Source organism: Choloepus didactylus, chromosome 6 (assembly GCF_015220235.1).
Source record: "Choloepus didactylus isolate mChoDid1 chromosome 6, mChoDid1.pri, whole genome shotgun sequence".
Classification (NCBI taxonomy): Eukaryota; Metazoa; Chordata; class Mammalia; order Pilosa; family Megalonychidae; genus Choloepus; species Choloepus didactylus.
The window spans coordinates 101,585,644-101,608,240 of record NC_051312.1 but is presented as its reverse complement, the minus strand read 5'-3'; the positions used below and the strand labels follow the sequence as shown (position 1 = coordinate 101,608,240).

Genomic DNA, 22,597 nt, shown 5'->3' with positions numbered 1-22,597 from the left:
TTGTGTTTTAATTCTTTTTTCTACTTCTGCTCAATCATTTCCATTACCTTGTCTTAGATTTCACTGATTCTTCTGCCAGCTTCAATCTGCTCTTGAAATGCTCTAGAGAATTTCTCATTTCAGTTATTGTGGTCTTTAACTCTAGTAATTGTTTTGTTCCTTTTTAAAATTTATCTCTCTTCATTGAGTTTTCCTTCATCTATCTCCTTGAGCATATTGAGGATCATTTTTTGTCTTTGTTCATTATGTCCAAAGTCTAGTCCTCTTTGTTGATGGTTTCTGGGTATCTTATTCCTATGGATGGGCTATTTCCTCTTTCTTTGCTTGTCTTGTAATCCTTTATACACTGCGTATTACCCCAGAGTATTAACTCTGGGGTTTAGTCCCTGTGCTGTTCCTTAAGTTTGTTATCTGGTTAGTGATAAGACAGTGATTTGTTTCAGGAGATAAAACAAACCAAAGCAAAAAGCACCTTTCACAGATTTTGTAAATTGGTTCTGCTTTGGCTGGTAGTGTCCTCCAGAGCTTAGCCCTCTATCAATGTCAGCCCAAGGCAAATGTGATATGCAGTCCTCTCTGTCCATCTGAGCCAATGAGAGTCCTACTTCTGGGCTTGTGCTTGCTACTGGCCTTAGAACTCCCAGTTTATAGAATTCAAATCCTTCCTCTACTTCCTTCAAGACTTTCACCCCCTCCTGGGTGCTCTGTTGTATGACTTAATGCAGGTAGTCCTTTGCCCCAAGCTGTTTCCATATAATCATTTCTTATACTGCTTTAGTTATCTACAAGCTGCTTCTCTTCCTTCAGAACAAACTCTCGGTGAGTATAAGACAAGGCTTCCACCTAATAGATTGGTAGTGACATATCGGCATACCAGTATGCACACAGGGTTTACTCTGCTTCCACTAGAACAGGGTTGGGGACCCACAATGGGAAGGCAGGCCGGCTCCATACACCAAGGAGTGGCTAGTAAGGACATCCATTGGTTTCTCATACTGTTTTTCAAGCTGCTTTTCCTTGATTTGGCACTTGCCAGACACTGCAAGCCTTTGTTTTCCAGAGTTTTTAGGAAGATGGCTTTTCCACATTTTGCTAGTTGTTCAAAGATTCTTTGGGGAAACAGTACCCTGGAGCATCTTATGCTGTTATTTTGGTTGACCAGAAATTATGGGAGATTTAAAATCTCATTTTCCCTACAGCTCAACATATTTTGCTATCCTATAAAGCCAAGATGTCAGCATTCCCAGATACATTCTTTAAATTTTATTTTTACCCTACATTTTAAGACCAAAAATAGTAAAAGGAAAGACTGATGTAATTATCTAGAAAGTAGCAATAGTGAAACAGACCATCATTCAATTCTTCCTGCACTCCACAAAATGCATCACCTTTCTAGAAAGGGTAAGAGATAGGCAATACCAACTTAATGAATTCAGAATTTTTCATTTTCAGCTCATAAGAACGAGCAGAGGCAAATGTTTCACAATTAGTAGATAAATCAGATCAATAGAGACACATATAGCAACAGTCCTTTAGACACTAATGATGGTGATAAAATTGTATAAGTGAAATATCACTCTATGAGTTTTCGGATAGCCATATCCTAGAATTTTTTTCAACCTCAAGAATCAAACAGTGAAAAATGTATCTCTAAGGACCAAAAGGGTACATGATATGCAGCAGGATTTCATAATGTGGTATTTTACAATAACCTGGACCACCTCATCTTGCTAAAGGGACATGACAGTATTCCTTCAAATGTTATGATTGTGTGCCAAAATTTACAGAGGTTTGCTGCTTAAATTTTTATTAAAATTCCTAAAAACAAACAAAACAAAACAAACCTAAAGGGTTCAGTGGACCAAGGTGGTAAATGCCAGTAAAAATTTTCCTGTTTACTAAAGAGTAAGCATTATATTTTCAGGGGAAGTAAACCTTACTTCAGAGACAGCTTAAAAAGGAGCAGTGTCAAAGACTATGTACTTATAGGGTATCAAGGCCAGTTAAAAAATGTTCTATGGAAACAAGGTTAATTTGTCTAAACAGTAGTCAGAATTCTGTGTTTTGTGTTTTATCCCAGCTCCCCTGCTTACCCCCATCTTAACTTCATGCTCACTCAGGTGGTCATTGCTGCTACTTCAGGTTAAACTTTCCACATGTGATCTTGGTCCTAACTGTTGAGACTTCCTAGTCTTTTATATTATCAAATATTATCAATTTCATTCTTTCAACTGTTTGTGTCCCCTTTCCTACAAATATACAGAATGTGCCTTTTTTTAGGACAAAACAACCAACTACCCTCAATCCTATGATCTCCTCCATTTACAAACCACTGGAACAATATTTTTCTAAATAAAGGGGCAATAACTCACTACATGGGCATACTCCCCATTTATTTCACTATATTTTTGCTTTTTGCTCCTCTCATCCTTGCCCTAATGATAATATTCCAACAATTTAAAATGTACTTAGGGGTTACTATATGTCAAGAACTGTTCTAACTGCCTTACGTGTATTATCATTTGATCTTCCCAACAACCCCTGTTTACACACAAGGAAACAGAGAGAAATGTTAACTTACTCATCCAAGTTCTGTTGCTGGCAGAGCCACGATTTTAAACTCAGCTTAGTTCTAGAGCCTACACTTTTAATCTCTACATTAAATAGTTTCCACCAGTTAAGAACAAAACAAAAAATATGATCATTACAAAAAGATAAGGCATAATTTTATTACTTTCAACATTTCATCACCATGAAAATAAACTAACAAATAGCTTTACAAAAATAATTTTTTATTCAAAGCAGTGAAGTCTGAGCAGGAAGACAGTACAAAGAATGTAAACAATGTAAACATCACTACATTCAGCTCAGCCTGATTGAATGCTGAAAGACAACTCTAAATGCTCTATGTGTGCTTACTAACAAGATACATTAAAAAGATTCTATTATACACATACAACTCTAATTTTAAATAGGAAAAAGTAATTTATCGAAGTCGATCCCAACGCCAAATACTGGCATCATCACAAACAGCTATAAGGATGCTACTATCTCTGCTAAAACTGGTTTGTCGAATAGCAGCAACACATTTCTGATGAGTTAGTGTTGTGCATCTAGGAAGAAACAGGAAAACAGGTTATGTAGCATACATAGTATTGTGAGTATCTAACTTAAAACAGTGAATTAGAAAATGAACATATTCCAAGTCAAATAGAAAATACTAAAATCTAGAATATACAAGTTCAATCTCAAGTTTCAAAAAATCTGGGTATATTTTACATTTTAGAAGCACCATAAAATTTATAGAAAGAAATAACTTATCACCAAAGTATTCACAAAACACAATCATGTGATTAAGAAAGAAATACTTTACTGTCCTAAAATTTTGGAGAAAAAGGCAGAAATTTTAACAAAATTTCTAAATGCTTACTTGGCTTTATGAGGATCTTCTACTTCTAAATCCCAAACATAAAGTTTGCCAATTTGATTGCCCAATGCAAGCATCTGCATAAACATATTTAAAAATATAACAAATTAATAAAATCATCAGATTATAAAGCATTCAAGCAATCCTACAAGACCTTTTTTATTCAGAAAGATCTCAGCTCCAGCCTCTGGCTGTGCTCCTGATGATCTTTCTGTTACATTCCTAATGAGTAATGAGAAGGCATTTTGCAAATTTATGGAAGAGCTTTATAGTTTACATGGTTAGCATGGTGCTTTTCTGTCTTATAGAATTGTAGGAAAAGCTAAAGAAAACTCTCCCAGTGCTTTCTTAACAAAAATAAATGCCCATGTAATCTGTTACCAAAATATTCTAGCACCAAATCTCTCTATAAATTTAGATAACTAGTATTTTGTCTCTGCCTTCCATTGATTTTCCTCTTAAGTTTTTCTAGGAAAAAGCTATACAAGGTTAACACAGTAATGTAATGGGTGGTATGCTAAGTAAAACTTGACACCTTACCTACTGCAATTCATTCATAACAAGTACTGCAGATGGTATGCAGACATAGAAGGTAGAATAAATTACAAAGGGTAAAGTAATCAATACAAGGTAGATTCTTAAAAGAAAAATACGGGCACAATAGGAAAAGCTAAAATTGCAACAGCCTTTCACAGGTCAAATAATTTCAAAATATGAAAGTGTGTTGCTACCTTTTGCCAGAAATCCATAGAAAACCTCATGTACCAAATGTCACACTGGCTGTAATCAAATCGCCCAAGAATAGTCACATTAGACTCACTGGGTTTAATTTTATCTATATCATCTTCCATTTTGCCAGGTTTCCAGCACACAATGGCATTTTCACAAGACTTAAAGAGAGAGAGAGAGAAATTTTTAAAAAAGAAATCTTAAGTAAAGAATTGAATGTAAAAATTAAAAATAAATCTTGCTTTTCACTATCATTTTTTCCCCTCAGTTTGTGATTTGTCTTACCCCTTTTTCTTTTTTAGTTTGAAATACTTCCAAACTTACAGGAGAGTTACAAAAATAATACAAACTCTATAGAGTACTCCAACATACCCCTATTCCCCCCGATACCCATATCCACCAATTTTAACATCTACTTTCAGTTTTTTAATCGACAGTTCTTAGAACCTGGTTAATGATGTATATTATTAGCAAAATATATTCACCTATATTTATGGATTCAATGTCCACTCTTGAGGACAAGACTCCAGTTAGCAACAGAATTAGAAAATACAAAAGCATTACACTGTCTGTAATATTGATTTTGGAAGGCATAATTTGTCTTCTAGATCAAACCAAATTCAGCTCTAGATACTTTGATACCCAGAGACTTGAAGTATTTTATATATTAAATATAACAGTACAAGCACATAGCTTAGAATACATGGCCCTTCATAATCTGTCCTCTGAACATTAGCCTCATTGTGCCATGCCCCCCTGCCCATTCCACCTCTAACCACACATGGTTCCCTTCACCTGGTTAACTGCTACTCATCCTTCATCCCCAGTGCCTGCAACATGGTAGGTGCTCAACAGATGTCTTAGGAAAGTTAAAGAATTCATAGAAAGGGGCTTAGAGATCAGATTATAAATAAGGCCATAGAAGGCAATAAAAGCAGTGGTTTAATGGCAAGGCACTAAAATGGCAATGGTGGAACAGGGTGAGAAGTTAGGCCTTCCTTATCTTTGCACAAACTTCTAGTTAAGTAACAAGTGGTAAAGAATACAATGGAAGAAAAATTGTACAACAGTGGGTAGAATTCCTATTACCTTCTAAGTCAGTAGTCCTTAGAAAGAGGGCATGCAAAGCAATTCTGCCCACTGGGAACAACTGGCAATGTCTCTGGCTTCTAGTGAGTCAAGGTCAGGGATGCCGCTTGATATCTTACAAAGCACAGGACAGCCTCTGACAAGAAAGAATTATCTGGCCCAACATCAACTAAGGAACTCCGGTCTAGGCGAACAGTGCCTTCTAGGGTTTTACAGGATACAGCCTGTAGGTTCGTATGTGGCAGCCCTGTGGGTTTCCAGATAGTTTAATATCAGGGCAACAGGAAGATCAGAAAGGGGACAGCACGTTTATCTCAACAATATTTTTCTCTACCTTTTTAAGACTTTATGAAATCACAATGCTATATGATAGCTGTTATACAAGTTCTTTACTCTAAAGTAAGTTAGAGATCACCTGGTTTGATGGCTCTTAACTAAGACTCCTGGAGTTTTCTCAAAAGACTTATCTCAGCCCAAATCCTACTAAAGCAGAATCTCAAAAGGGAGATGGATCCAGATGCATTATAAAACAGCTCAAGTGCTTCTTACTGGCTACACTGCAGAAAACAATCCTTAATTAGCAGAATCCCCTCACAGAAAACTAAAATATATGAGCGGTAAAAAGAATTTGCTCAAGCTAGAGGATGGCTGCAATTCAAAATCATCTAGAGAGCTTTTTAAAATTACAAGTACTCAGACGTCCATGTACCCGATTTAGAATCTCTGGGGTAAGACCTAGGAAGTTATTTTTACAATGTTTTCTCACTGATTTTGGTGCAAAGCCACATTTGAGACCAAAGATCTGGTTCAGACTCTCACCCAAAATTCAGAAACCCATTTCTGTGCTTTGATTAAGTTCTGGTAAGAGCAGAAATGTTAAAGCTAATTGCTTTTATTTCTGCTTCCAGAAGAATGAAGTAGACTCCTTTCCCCTATCTCTGGATATTATATATAAAGTAAACATAAGATTCTAAAAGGTCATGAGAAGAAGGCAGACGAATTTGGATCTTGGGACCTGAAAGATGATACAGAGTTGAGTTCCCTGGGTTTTCTTTTGCCTCATGTACCTTGATTCCACATTGGATACTAAAGAAGCTGGCAACTCAGAAATATTAATGGACTTGGAGCTCCAACAAGTCTGCTCTCTCAGGGACCAAGGGACCAAGAAAATGGCAGCATACCAAGACAGAAAACTTTCAGACAACAAACACTATATTCCAACCAAATACTCCAGGAAAAACCCACCTCCATCCTAACAAGCAAAGGCTCACTAGGGACCCTCTTGAAGCACTAACTGTGTATACCTCAAGTGCCTACACCCCTGATACCCCTTCCCATGATAACAAGGTGACCTTCCTTCTCTCTGCTGGGGTGGTATAAGAGGAGGCCTAGCAGAGACACAGGAGTTTCATCATCACCAGTGGTAAGAAGCTACCACCTCCAATATAGTATCAGGAGAGGCCACTTGGGGAGCTGCAAGGAGGCATTCTGGCCTCTCCCAGTTAAGATGGCATCAGCTGAGGTCTACTGGGGAACCTGAAATCCCACTCAGCACTAACCCAGGCCAAGTGGGGAACCTGGACTTCCACCGCTAGACAATCACAGGTCAATGCTCCCCTTCACCAGCTAGAAAGATGTCAGAGGAAGCCTGCTATAAGAGAAGACATAAATAAAATCCAAAGTCTTATAGCTTAATACCCAAAATATCCAGGTCTTAATAGAAAAAAAAACACTGATTACAGAGAATCTTGAAAATCTTGACTTTTAACAAGAAAAGATCAAAAATAGATGGCAACAGTGAGATGACAGATGTTGAAGCTATCTGACAAGGATTTTAAAGCAGCCCTCATAAAAATACTTCAATGAACAATTAATGAACATGCTTAAAACAAAAAAGTCTCAGCAAAGAAAGAGAAGATATGAAGAACAACAAAATGAATTTAAAAAAATAAATAAGCAAAAAGGTGACCAAGTGTCAGTGACCAAAGAAAAGATCTAATGTGTGTCAGAGTCCCAAAAGGAGAAGAGGAAGAAGGCAGGGCTGAAAAAGAATGTGAATAATACCCCCAAATTTGGGACAAATCATGTTCCAAAAGACATCAGCTTACATATTCAGTAAGGTGAGCAAACCCCAAACAAGATAAATCCAAAGAAATCCATATCAAGACACATCATAGTCAAAATTCTGAAAATGAAAAATAAAGAAAAAATCTTGAAAGCAGCAAGACAGAAAGAATACCTTACCTATAGCAGAGAAACAATTCCAGTGACAGTGGATTTCTTATAAGAAACCATGGATGCTAGAAGGAAGTGATACATTTTTCAGTGTGGAAAGAAAAGAACTGGCAACCCAGAATCCTATATTCTATGAAAATATCCTTCAGGAATGAAAGGGAAGAAATCAGGACATTCTCAGATAAAGAAAAACTAAAATGATGTCACCAGCAGACCTACCCTAAAAGAATGGCAAAGGTAAGTTTTCTAAACAGGAAATGATATAAGGAGGAATGTTGGAACATCAGAAAGAATGAAAAAAGCAGAATGTGTAAATACAATACTCTTCTCTTTCTGAATCATGTTTGATGCCTGAAGCAAAAATTAATACTGTCTGATGTGGTTCTCAAATATAAAAGAAATAGTTAAGACAATTACATTATAAATAGGGTAGGATCAAGTGGCATAGAGGGAAGGTTTCTATATTTTACTTGAACTGGCAAACTGTTCGTATCAGTATATTGCGATAAAGTATGTATATATAACAATCTAGAGCAACCTCTAAAAAAAGGTACATAAAGAAATACACTAATAAACAGTATAAATAAATCAAGATGGAATTCTAAAAAATGTGCCAGTAACCCCAAGGTGGCAGGAAAAAAAGAAAAATGAATAACAGAGAAAAAAAGAAAAAAAAAAAAAAAAAAAAAGGCAGTCAGTATTGCCAAGTTAAAACTTAAATATAAATGGTCTAAATACACCTACTAAAAGACAGAGAGGGCAGAGTAGATAAAAAATATGACCCAATTATATGCCTTCTACAAGAAATTCACTTCTAATACAATGATATAAATGGACTGAAAGTAAAAAGGATGAAAGAAGCTATACCATACAAACACAAATCAAAAGAAAACAGGAATGGCTACATTAATATTGATGAAGCTAACTTCAAAGCAAATTATCAGGTACAGAAAGACATTACATAACAAAAGGGTAAAGCAACAAGACATGTAATACTCAAGGTACACACCAAACAACAGAGCTGTAAAACATGGGCTATAATTTGAAGGAAGAGACAAGTTGGAGACTTCAACACCATTTTCTCAATAATTGATGAAACAAGTAGACAAAAAAATCAACAAGGATAGAATAATTCAACCAAAAGGATCTTAAAGAACATACCACACAATGGCAGAATAGTCTTTTCAAGCTCCCATGGAACATATAACAAAAGCCCATAAGAAAGATCTCAAAAAACTTGAAAGAATAAAAATCATGCAGAGTGCATCATCTAACCACAATGGAATCAAACTAGAAATCATTAACAGAAAGGAAACAGGGGAGTTTCTCAATACCTAGAAACTAAACAACATACTTTTTATCAAAATTCATGGAATGTAGCCAAAGCAATATTGACAGGGACATCAACAGCAACAAATGCTTATATTAGAAATCAAGAAGTCTCAATAATTCAAGCTTCCACCTTAAAAAAAAACAAACAGAAGGAAAGAAATAATAAAGAGAAATCAGTAAAATGGAAAACATTAAAAGCAATAAATAAAAAGTTGGTTCTCTGAAAGATCAATAAAATTGGCAAACATCTATCAAGACTGACCAAAAAAAAAAAAAAAACAAGTTACCAATTTCAAGAAGGAAGCACATATAACCACAGACTGTGCAGACATCAAAAAAATAAGGGAATACAACAAAGAACTCTATACACATAAATTTGACCTTGTATGAAATGGACCAATTCCTTGAGTGGCACAAACCACCATAACTCACCCAATATAAAAGTTAAATTGAATTTGTAGTTTAAAACTCCACCCTCAAAATTTCTAGGCCCAGATAGTTTCACTGGAGAATTCTACCAACCATTTAAAGAATTAACACCAATTCTATACAATCTCTTACAGAAAACAGGAGGCGGGAACACTCACCAATTCATTTTATGTAGTCAGTAGCACCCTGACAAAACCATACAAGAAAAGAAAACTCCACACCCATGTTCCTCATGAATACAGACATAAAATCCTTAGCAAAATATTAGCAAAGAGAATTCATTGACACATAAAAAATGAAACACCATGACACAGTGGGATTTATTCCAGGGATGCAAAGCTAAAACAATCAATGTAACCCATTGTATTAACAGTCCAAAGAAGAAAAATCACATGACCTTATCATGTGATTGTTGTGACAAAGAATTAGACAAAATTCAACATTCATTCATGAGAAAAACTGTCAAAAAACTAACAACAGAGGGGACAGTCCTCAACTTGATTGAGAACATTTCAAAAACCACCCAGCTAATATACTTAATGGTGAAAAATGGAATGCTTTCCTCTTATATTGGGGGACAAGTCAAGGATGTCTTCTCTCATTACTGCCATTCAATACAGTACCAGAACTTCACCAGTGCAAAACAGGAAAAAAAAAAAAAAAAAAATAGAGTATGCAGTTCAAAAAGGAAAAACTAAAACTACCCCTATTTGCAGGTGACACAATGGTTTATACAGAAAATCCCAAAGAAGCTACCAAAACCAAAACAAACAAAAAAATTACTAAAACTAATAAGCAGTTCAGCCAGATCTCAGGATTCAAGATTAACTTGCAAAAATTGATTGTATTTCTATATCTTAGCAATGACCATGTGGAACTTGAAATTTAAAATACCAGTTACAAATCTCAAAAAAAGAGTACTTATATGTAAATCTACCAACATTTACAGGACTACATGCTGAAAAGTAGAAAATGCTGATGAAAGAAATCCAAGATCTAAATGGAGAGACATACCATGTTCATGGATTGGAAGGGTCCATATAGTGAAGATGTTAATTCTCCTCTCAATTTGATATATAATTAAGATAATTCCAATCAAAATCCCATCAGGATTTTTAATAAATAGAGACAAGATTATTTTAAGATGTTTATAGAGAAGCCAAGAAACTGGAATAGCTAAAACAATTTTGAAAAAGAAGTGTAAAGTGAGAAAAATCACTCTTACTAGATTTCAAGATTTATAGAGCTATAATAATCAAGACCATGTAGTACTGGCAGAGGGACAGATGTATAGATCACTGGGAGAGAATAGAGAAACCAGAAAGAGCTTCTCACAAGTCTGGTTGAATAATTTTTGGCAAAGATGTGAAAGCAACTCAATGGACAAAGGATATTCTTTCAACAAATGGTGCTGGTACAGCCGGATATCTACAGGCCAAAAAATACGAACTTTTACCTAAACTTCATACCTTATATAAATATCAACTCAAAATGCACACTTACATGTAGTAAAACCTAATACTATGCAACTTTTTGAAGAAAATCAAGATTATCTTTGGGATCTAGGGCTTGGTGAAGAGTTCTTAGATGTGACACCAAAAGCATAATGCATAAAATAATAGTAATTTTTTTAAAAGTCAATAAATTGGACTTCATTAACATTAAAAGCTTTGGCTCTGCAAAAGACCCTGTTAAGAGGATGGAAAATACAGACTACAGACTGGAAGAAAATATTTGCAAACAACGTATCTGACATAGAAGTCGTTTTTTTAATATATTAAGAACTCTCAAAGCTCAACAGTTTAAAAAAAAACCCAATCTAATTAGAAAATGAGCAAAGATATGAAGAGACATCACCAAAAAAGTTATATGAATGGGAAATAACCATATGAAAAGATGTTCAAAATGACTAGCCATCAGGGAAATGCAATTAAGACCACGATGAGATATCACTACACACCTATCAGAACAGCTAAAATAAAAAATAGTGACAATACCAAATGCCGGCGAAGCCTCCGAGAAACTGGATCTCTCCTACATTTCTGGTGAGAATGTAAAATGGCACGGCCACTCTGGAAAATAGTTTGGCAGTCTCTTAAAAAACTAAACAAATTTAACCATATGACCCAGCAATTGCCCTCCTAGGCATTTATCCCAGAGAAATGCAAACTTATGTCCACACAAAAACCTGTACACAATTGGTCGTAACAGCTTTATTTGTAATAACCCAAACCTGGAAACAACCAAAATATCCTAAAATAAATGGATGGTTACAGAAACTATGGTATATCCATACCCTGGAATACTACTCAGCAATAAAAAAGGAGAACTAGTGATACACAGAACAACTTGCATGGATCTCGAGGGCATTATGCTGAGTGAAAATAGCCAATCTCAAAAGATCTCCTACTCTAGACTCAATTTATGTAATATTCTTGAAATGACAAAATTCACATGTGATAAAATGACAGAACTACACAAACACATTGCACCAACATCAATTTCCTAGACTTGAGAGTGTATTATAGTTATATAAGATCTAACCATTGAGGGAAACTGGATGAAGAGCACAGGGCCTCTCTGCACTATCTTTGAAACTTCCTGTGAATCTATATTTCAAGACATAAAGTTAAAAAAAAAAAAAAAAAAAAAAGAAGTAAAAATATACCCACATAAGCCCAAGGTGGGGAGGAAAACTCAGGCTCTACTCAAGAAAACATGAAATGCCCTGAAATCCACATCAAGGAAAGAAACTGGATAGTTATTTCCCAAAATTTGAGAGTCTTAAATGTTAGGATGATATCACCAATAACATCTCTAAATTATCAGCAAAAGTATATCTATTCCACCAAAATGCTAGAGCAGGGGTTGGCAAACTACAGCCCATGAGCCAACTCCAGCTGCCTATTTTTGTAAATAAAAATTTATGGAAATACACACAAACGGACCAAAAACAAAACAAAACAAAACAAAAAAACCCAATAGAAAACAAAAAAACAAACCCCTATTGGCTTTTGATATGGGTTATTTTGCAACAACATTAAATATCAGAGAACAATATCACCTTAAAAGCTACACTTTTAATCTAATGGGAGACTAAGGAATTAGAATAAATCACAGGAATGTTTTATGCCTAAAACAAGTTTCCAAATCTATCAAAAATATCATGAGACTTAAAAAAACCAAAACTCCCATCTGCTAACAGGCTGCATAAAAACTGAACTCCCTGTCAAGTTCCAACACACGCTCACACATACAATACACAGCTTAACAGCAGTTACCATACCTTGGATAGTATCAAATCACCTAACCATCGCACACAATCGACATAATTCCTGTGTATATCTCTGGTAGAAAAGTCAGGAAAGTGAATTTTCTGAGAAATAAATGGCCTGAAGGAAGAATGAAAATGTCAAAATGTAAAAAAAAAAAAAAAAAAAAAAAAAAATAGAATCTCATAAATTTTCATTTTTAGAATTATAAAACTTTGAAAAAGAAAATAGACAACTTAAATTTCACATTCCTGGATAATGAATACCTTCCTATTTCTTGGGAGGTTAAGTCTCATTCCAATTTTGTTTCTATATTCTTTCCATTTTTGGCTCTCAAGTTTAATTTTATTTTTGCCCTATGAATTTTCATTTATAAAAACTCAAACTTCCTGCCTGTTACTATATATAGCCCTAAATCACTTTAATTCTGGTTATCCTAATCAATCATAAGCAAAGACACCTGACTGCAGCAGTGAGTTTCTCAGAGAAAATAATACTAAGCTATCTACTCAAACCTTTAATATCAACCATTAATGGTCCATAAAAAGTCTACATATCTAGACTATTTCAAAAGATAGTCATCTTTCTAGGAACAAAGAGACATCATTCCCAAGTCTGCTGAAGACAAGGTTAGATGAGAAAGTCCTGCCTTGAGCAATTATTTCTGAAAAATCATACCTAGCAGGGCATTTTTCCATTAGAACTTTTCCAGATAATTACTACATTTAGGAACCTAAAGTGAGGTCCCATTTTCCCCAAACGTATTTGTAAGAAACCCATAAATAAGACAAACTGGAGTTTATTAATAGTAAGAGTAATCTAGAGTTAACAGTAAACATAACATTTCTAATCTAATAAGTGACTCATTTGTTATATACTGAAGTAACTGTAGAACTACCATACGCCATCATTTAACTGTCTTGGGTAATTCACATACCCTTTTCCTTTACCTTTCCCCTCATTTGTAGAAAAGATGTTAAGCTGAATCATCCCAAGGAACACTTCCAATTCAAATTCTGGGATCTTTTATTTGTTAAACATTAAAATATTAAGAATGATCCAAAATTTAATTATGTTACAATTACATTAATTGCTTCTAAGACAAGTACATATTATAATTTTAGGGCTAAACCTCTGTTAAGGAGAAAATTACCATAACACAATGTTACTTTCTGAAAGAAATGTATTTATTCCAGAGTTCTAGAAAAAACCCAAACATAATTTTAATACTGTGATAGTCTCTTAGAGGCCATTTAGGTCTGATGAATGCTAGTCACTGAAATGTTTAGTGATACTTACATACTCAACAATCTATTAATAATGTGACTTGACAATCAAAAAGTAAACTGACTCTTTGCTAAAACAAAAATGTAGAGTTAACACACAGACATTTGCTATTTATAGTGAAAATGTTAATGATAGCTTGATAAGGTTCTGAAAATGAAACGGGCATAAAGAATTGAAGCATTTCAAAAAATATTAAACCTGCAAAATTCCCCACTCCACCATTCCATGGGGCAAAGCTCCTGGTTTTGAATTTTCACCATTTATTAATGAAATACGTCATTTAGAGTAAAACATATTCTCATGAGTTAAAGCTAATAACCCTATTTAAAAAAATTTTTTTTGTCTTGAATTAACCTTACAAAGTACAAAAATTTATATTGACTGTGTTGACAGTGCTAATATAACATTATACTGATGTGCCCTTTACTGGCTTTATTCCACAAAAAATTAAGTTGATTTGGAATTTTAATATTTATAACTTAGAAGGCCAAGTAAAAATATGTGAAATATGTTATTAAATTAAGATGAAAACACGGTTTAAAAGGGGTTTTAAAAAATCAAGTCAAATATATTACATTAAAAATAAAGGGCTTCCATTTAAAATGGGAAATTTTATGGTTTGTAAATTACATCTCAATAATGTTTCTGAAAGAGGGTCTTCTTAACTCCATGTTGGGGGCTTATATAATAATTTTGGCAAAAGTAAAATCCATCTATTCAACAGTGTGAGATGACAAATTTTTTAAATATCACAACTGTTACCTGTTAGTTTTATTTGGGTTATAATCATAAGATTCCTTAATTGCATTCATCATTCTCTTTGAATTGATCCTCCAAAGTTTAAGAGAGTGATCCATACCACAGGACATTATTTTTTCACCCAAAAGATCATAATCCTATATGTAAAACAAAAAAGTTTAAATTAAGTATATAAATTATAGTCCCAAATTACAATATTTACCCACTTTCATCTGATGTACAACAGAGTCCAAATTGTATTTCAAACACAATACTAACTAGATTTTGAGTTTTATTCATTTAGACTCAAAATCACAGGTAACTTACTCCTTTCATGATTTAAAGTTTTGATTGGTTTCTAGGCTCAACACCACCAAGAGCATATGAGCTTTTCTGATATGGAAAGCAAGGATGTAAATTATTTGAATTTAGTTTTATTTATCAACTATCTTTAAATATTTCTTTTGCTTGATTTTAAAGGTAAATGGAACAATGCTGTAACATATTCTATGACACAAGAACCTGAAAAGTTATATTGTTCCATATGCTGACTATGACTTTACAAAAGTACAACATAATACATTTTGAGGTTATGGTTCAAATAGTTTAAAATGTAAGAAGCCACTGAGTAAATTCCCTTAAAATAAAAACTGGCTTCTTTGATCAAGTACCTTCAATTTGATATTTCACTAAACATCTTAAAAACACTATCAAATGACCAATATAACCTTCAACTTTCCCCTGTACAACTCTGATCAAGCAATGAAATCAGTATCTGTATAAGCAATTGTGATGAGTCCTCAAACAGCTGAAATTCTACTTCAATTGTACTTCTAAAGTCAAAACACTTCAAAGAAGTGACACTGGTTTTAGAGTTTTAAAAAATCAAATCACATATTTTAATGTTTTTAACCTATTCTACTAATTTTTAATAGGAACCTAAAAATTCATCGATTATAACACTTTTTTCCACAGTTAAAGACAGAGGTCACAGATGCTAATACACCCTTAACAAGCCTATCAAAAAAAATTTCTTAAAAAACCCAAGATTCCAAAAATGGAATTTTTCATTTCTCTTGGTCAAAGATGCAAAGTCAACAAAAATATCAGAAAGCTGTTGTTGAGTGACAGCTATTTAGCACAAAGCACATAATCATAATGGATTAATGAAATTCTTACTCATCAATCCTTCTAGCAATGAATTCCTTTGTTGCTGCCTCATGCTCTCATTTTAAGAAATAACAGTAGAGAGTTCTATTTAAGGAGGACAGTTTTCTTACTAACCTTGATATTTTGTGTTAACCCAACCTTTCCAATTAATCATGGACGCGATTTTACAAGACTTGTTTTTTAAAATTTCAAGTCGTTTCTATTTCTCCCATTTACCTTACTTAGGGTTGTCAATATCAACAAAATAACCCTAGAACCAGAACCTTTAATTTAGAGTTCTTGATAAAGGATGGTAAACTTGGCTTGTGTACACATAAAACCAAATAGGTGCAACTTGACAAGGGTATCCTAAGGTAGATATGATTCTCATAAAGGCATACAAACCTGAACTACATGAATATTAAATATCTCCAACTAAAATGCTACAATGCTTCAAAACATGGTGCCCCTTTATATAGTTTAATAAAACAGAAATGAAGAACTATAAATTTACTAAAGAAATAAGTAGGCTATAAGACATATGTAAAGCTAAAATAATGTAAAAAACTGAAACCTGATTAAAAACACCTGTACCATATAATTATACTAGATCAGCAGATTATAATAGATCAGTACAAAGATAATATTTGATTATTTTTAAAGATAATCAGAACTATTAGTGTTATATAGTACAATGCCATCCAAATAGAAAGGCTGGAAACAACTCAGTGTAAGCAAAATAAAATAATTTTTAAAAGTGGATAATTTGTATTTCAACTTCAAACAAAAATAAAGTTTCTTAATGACTAATTAGTTTAACATTTTTTCTTTAATAAATGAGAAACTGCAAAACATAAGTTAACTTGGTGATTTTAAAGTAATAAAGGAAAGTTCCAAGTTCATAGCATTGTTTCCAAGAGCTGTATAAAGTGCAAATAATTAAAACACACACAAAAAACATTTACTTGCTTTATTCCTTCACTTTAAGATTAAAAACCTGGTATGTCACAAATAAATGAAAAGACTACCCAGAAAACTACATAAAACAAACCAAACCACATGCTTTTTTATAAGTAGAGTCCCTTGAGTATTATTCACAGCTAAGTCAACATGAGGGTCACTGCCCCATAGTTTTCAACTTACAGCACTTAGAACTTCATCTCTGTGCCCTTCTACACCTCCAAATATTGCCACCAAAGTGTCCGTTTGGATATTCCATAATCGTAAAGCATGATCTAATATAAACACACAAATATTAATATTTATCATTCATTTACTGTTGCCTTTAACATCTCCTTAAAGTAAAAACTACATATGTGATTTGCATTATGTTAAGCTATGCATAATAAGAACTAGGTATGGAATCCGTTTTACATAGCAACTTAAAATATACACATCACATGTCAAATTATCTAAGCATGAGCTTGAACTCTTAAAAATGAAATATTTATGTGATCTTAGAAATATTTTAAGCCTATTTACCTCAAATAATTTTCTTTAATAATTTTATGAAGACATGGTTTTAAGATAAAAAATACTTAGGAATTTGACATAACTAAGCTTTTTTACATTATGCCATAAAAATTAGATATATAGTTTTTTCCTCCACCACACTCACAGTAACAATTTGAAGGGGATGGAATAAATTTATAAGATTCCTACAGAAAGCCCAAAATATGATTGAAAACTACATACATCATGATGTCATTTTATAGTGATAATCTTCCTTTAAAAAGTATAGAGAGCAATCTAATATTCCATTAAACATTAATAACAAAATAATGTACAGCATTAATAAGCAAAATAAATGATATTCAGTGCCTGAAATATGACAATATCCATACTACAAATGAATATTAACATATTATACAGGCAAAGCAAAGAGGTTATTATTAGTAATACATTGTGTCAGTAATAGAAATTAGCACTGGTATAAAAATATCTTGCTTCTAATCCATCACCATTTTGTATTATAGTAAGTACTTCATTAAATTTCTATTAATTTTTAAATTTTATTTATATAATTCACACATTTAAAGTACAAAACTCAATGGTTTTTAGAAGAGTCACAGAACTGTGAAACCATCACAACTGATTTTAGGACATTTTCATCACCCCAAAACGGAACCCCCACATCCCCCAACCTTCCCAGCTCCAGGAAACCACTAATCTACTTTCTGTCTCTATAGACATGCCTATTGAGGACATTTCATATGAATGGAATTATATACTATATGTTCTTTTGTGTCTGGCTCTTTCACTTACGTTTTCAAGTTCATCCATGTTGTAGCATGTATCAGTATGAAACATTTTCTTTCTATTCATTGGCCAAAGAAGAGCTGTCTATCTTCTTTAGAGAAATGAATATCTATTCAGACTTTTAGCTATTTTTAATTGGGTTATATGGTTTTTTGTTGTGCTGTAAGAGTTCTTTTTATTTTCTGGACACAAGTCCAGATATATGATTTGCAAATATTTTCTCCTGTTTGATGGGTTGTCTTTTTACTGTTTTGTTGGTAACGTTTGCAGCAAAATTCCTATTCATTTTGAAAATCTGTTTTGATATGCAATGGGTACAGACAAGATTAAGAAATTGTGCTATTTAGAACAAGTGAGGTATTATGGCCTATGTCACCTGCAGAGAAATACAAGGCTAGCTACTACTCTCAAGGGAAAATATATTTAAGATCTTAGAGGTAGTGACTTTTCAAAGATAAACCTTGGTAGTCAGAAGAAAATGACAATGAAGCATTCATACAGTTTTTCTAATTTGAGAATATCTTGTAATCTGAGGAGATTGGGGTGGGGGAGTGTAAGATGACAAGCCTAAGAAAAGAATAAACTTGACTACAATAATAAGTAAGTAGAACCAAAATGAGAAAACAGTATTTAAGAACAAAAAAAAAGAACAACCTATAATCATTTTGGAGCACTCACACAAAAATGAAGAGGTTTGTCGAAACCCAGAGTAACTTATAGGGCCAATACAAGCACAAAAAGCATTCGTGAGGAGCTGGGGGAAGATGCAGAGGTGCTGGACTTCCTCACCTGGATTGCTGCTAATGTTCTCACAACCACTGAGGAATGATGGCTTGTTGTGCTGAGCCCCCTGTCTTGGGGCTTGCCCCTATTAAGCTTCTTGCTGAAGGGGAGAGGCTAGGCCTGCTAAGAGTCTCCCCCTGAGTCACTCTTTATTGCTCAGATGTGGCCCTCTCTCTAACTAAGCCACCCTGACAGATGACCTCACTGCCCACCCCCACCCCTTACGTGGGACCTGACTCCCAGGGGTGTATATCTCCCTGGCAACACAGGCTATTGACTCCCGGTGATGAATCTGGACTCGGCATCATGGAATTGAGAACATCTTCTTGACCAAAAGGGGGATGTGAAATGAAACGAAATAAAGCTTCAGTGGCTGAGAGATTTCAAATGGAGTTGAGAGGTCACTCTGGTGGACATTCTTACACACATTCTTACGCACTATATAGGTAACACTTTTTAGGTTTTAATGTACTGGAATAGCTAGAAGTAAATACCTAAAACTACCAAACTGCAACCCAGTTGCCTTGACTCTTGAAGATGATTGTATAACAATGTAGATTACAAGGGGTGACAGTGTGACTATGAAAACCTTGTGGCTCACACTCCCTTTATCCAGTGTATGGATGGATGAGTAGAAAAATGGGGACAAAATATAAATGCAAAATAGGGTGGGACTGGGGGGGTGATTTGGGTGTTTTCTGTTTATTTTTATTTTTTATTCTGATTCTGATTCTTTCTGGTGTAAGGAAAATATTCAAAAATAGATTGGAGTGATGAATGCACAACTATATGATGGTACTGTGAACAGCTGATTGTACACCATGGCTGATTGTATGGTATGTGAATATATCTCAATAAAACTGAATTTAAAAAAAAGTAATTCAATGCTTTAGAAGTTTGAGAAATATTTCAAAGAAACTGTACTGGAGAACTTAGCATTTTAAGGAATGTTTTATAAAGCAAAAGCCTTTTTTTTTTAATAGGAAAGCAATATAAATTTTCAAATGTACTATATCTTATTACATAATTGGACAGATTGAAGGAAACTGGAAGGTGATTCGTGAAACCATTTTAAAAACTTTTAAAGAAATGCCATTTAAAATTAAAGAAACAATATAAATAAGGGCAAAAGGGTAACACAAACCTAATCTTCAGTACAAATTATTTTACTTACCTCTGATGTTGACAGTACTATTCACAGTCTCCTTCCCCAATTCTTGGCTGGGAATGCTAATTTAGACTGAGATTTTTCTGCCAAGTTTTACATTATGAAACTTTAAAAAAAATTCTTTTTTCCCTTAAAAGTGTCTGCTCTTAAAAAAATTTTGCATAAAGAGGACTAAAGAAATCCTTGCTTCTCTTACCTTTACTTACAGACAGAAGGAGGTTAGGGTCTCTTGGGTGGAATTTCAGCTCATTGATAGCATTTCCATGGCCAACATAGTGCTATAATAAATATAAAACATTTCAAGTTTCATATTTCAAGATTAAATACTCTTTCATAACTCTTAAAGAGAATGGAAAAATAGTTTCACTTTAAGTAGTGGTTCTCAACCTTAACTGCACATTAAAAAGCCATCCAACAAACATAAAGGGGGAAAAAAGGATGCTCAAGTCCCACCTGCAGAGAACTCTCAGGCACTGGCAGGTTTTAAAAAAATCAGATGGTTCTAATGTATGCCAGGGTTAAAACCTGCTAATCTAAAGTGATTTGTAAAACTCTTTATAATCAACTTCCTAGGCTTCACCTTTCAATTAATTCCAAGGTGCTCTTGATGCTATGCCCTCAATTTGGATGCCTTGTAAAATGGCAAAGGCAAGGCTGAAAGGGGGAAATTATTACAAAAGAAAGCATTGCAATAAAAAGATTTTTCCACTTTTTAGTCTTTAATTTATATTACCCAAATGTGACAAAGGTCTCAAAAAACTTATCTAAAGAAAGCAATAACTAAAGTACAAATCAAATCAGAAATTTACAGACATTGATCCCATCCAATTAAAATTCAACATGACACACTTTCACAGTAGCGCATTCAAAGAAGCAAATCTATAATTTAAACATAAAACCCACCTTTATGCACTGCATTGTTATAGGATTAATTATCCTAATTATGCCTCTAGATCCAGCCACTGCCAGCAGAGGATGGCTGGTATTGCTATCATATGTCCATGCACAAGTGTAAAAGTTTTCATCAGCCTAAGAAATGCTACAGTTAAGAAATATGTTTTTGAAAAATATATCAATGATTACAATACAGTACAGATATCTCCAAAGAACTGCTGACTTTTTTTGATGTAGAAGTTCTCACTTTTCTTTATACACGAAGATTTATACAATGGTGATATTAAGTTTAAAATCTGTATCAAATGTACAAACAAAACTTCAGTTCCTCCACTTAATTCTAATTACTATTTAGCTGTATGTACACAAATCAGTTCTTCAGTCAGAACACTTGATTCTAGTGTCAAGGATTGGAAAGACCAATAGATGACTGTTAACAAAATCAAGGTTATAAATTTGATTATTCTTATAAGGCCAATTACAGTTCAAAAGAAAAAGTCTTTAAAATCAGTGGCTAGAACCTAAGTCCTGGCCTGCCATCCCATAAATAAAGCAGAGTAAAATCTGATGCGGAAAGCCCAGCTCAAGCCTCATTACTACAGAAAACATGAGTCATTGCGTAACCTCTACTGTCTGCAATTGTGAAAGACTGGAAATAGCTGGAAAGGCTATTTATGTGAAACTGGTTATATAAATTAGGGCAAAATCATACAAATTAAAGATAATATTGATTTGGAATGATTTCCAATATAACACTGTTAAATACAGCATGGTGCAGAATGTACATTAACATTTGTGATTTATTCACACATACACACACACACACACACACACACACACACACACACACACACACACACACACACATGCCTATCAAGGATCTTTGGGGAGGGCTATAAAAGAAGCCGATAATTTTGAATCTAAGAAAAGAATGGTTAAGATTTTTTTACATCATATACTATCTTTTGAATTTTATACCATATACACGTCTTACCTACTTAAATTTTTTTTTCATTTATGAGAGTTAAACTCTGATACGTTAATTGCATTTAGCACTATGCTCTGTAATTCAAGAACTGCCTAACTGAACCAGCCTCAAAAAATTCAGTTAAGAAATTAGCTGCCCTCCTCCACATTAAACTCTGAGTTTAAATAACTGTTCTTCAACTATCCTTGTTTCCTTTGGTAGCTTCTTTTATGATTTGTCATAAAAAACCTTCCTAATCCTATTTGGTTTCAATGTGAGTTAACTTTTAGGATAAAGATTTACCCATCCTGAACCACATTTTTACAAACACTATTTTACAGAAATAGAATAATAGTTATCTTATAGTAGTATCAGCTATACAATACTGCATATAATCTACATAATAAACACTGTATGATCTATTTCCTTAATCCATAAGTAAATTTATATTTAATTTAATATAAAATTGATTTCTATGACATGCTAATTCAAATAGCAGGCTTACCGGAAATAAAATTTGTAGATTTTAATTAAATAGGTAGGTGTGAAGTCTAAAAGGAAGTTTAATTTCATCAACTTTGTTGTCTTTGAGTGATTTAACCATGGTTAAGATGGTCTCAAATCTTAATGGCATCACTACGCTTTCAGCTTGGCATATCTTTCAATTTCCCCGTGATATACTAACACTTTTTTTTTTTTCCCTTCCATATATTTGGTTTGGAAAATTCCAAATATCAGAAAAGAACATAGAATAGTGAAAAAAAAACCTTGCCCCTCTTTTTTTTCTGGAGCATTTTACAGCAAATACAGATTATTATACTATTTTACTCTATATCAGG

The 22,597-nt window shown here is 33.7% G+C and overlaps 1 protein-coding gene across 4 annotated transcripts in view; it reads right to left on the bottom strand.

Annotated features, from left to right (window-relative positions):
* Positions 1 to 2,704: 2,704 nt before the first annotated feature.
* The window catches only part of EED (embryonic ectoderm development), a 52,125-nt gene continuing 32,232 nt past the window's right edge, over positions 2,705 to 22,597 (bottom strand). Inside the window, exons 5-13 of one of the 4 annotated variants that reach the window (XM_037840977.1) lie at positions 20,801 to 20,926; positions 20,094 to 20,175; positions 16,831 to 16,922; positions 14,563 to 14,696; positions 12,528 to 12,633; positions 11,239 to 11,313; positions 4,159 to 4,317; positions 3,431 to 3,504; positions 2,705 to 3,113 (exon numbers count right to left, since the gene is read on the bottom strand). In XM_037840977.1, coding sequence (XP_037696905.1) covers positions 2,987 to 3,113; positions 3,431 to 3,504; positions 4,159 to 4,317; positions 11,239 to 11,313; positions 12,528 to 12,633; positions 14,563 to 14,696; positions 16,831 to 16,922; positions 20,094 to 20,175; positions 20,801 to 20,926 — 975 coding nt within the window. In that variant the 3' untranslated portion in view covers positions 2,705 to 2,986. The remainder of the gene's footprint in view (positions 3,114 to 3,430; positions 3,505 to 4,158; positions 4,318 to 11,238; positions 11,314 to 12,527; positions 12,634 to 14,562; positions 14,697 to 16,830; positions 16,923 to 20,093; positions 20,176 to 20,800; positions 20,927 to 22,597) is intronic. The other 3 variants (XM_037840979.1, XM_037840978.1, XM_037840980.1) reach the window with 3 other exon arrangements.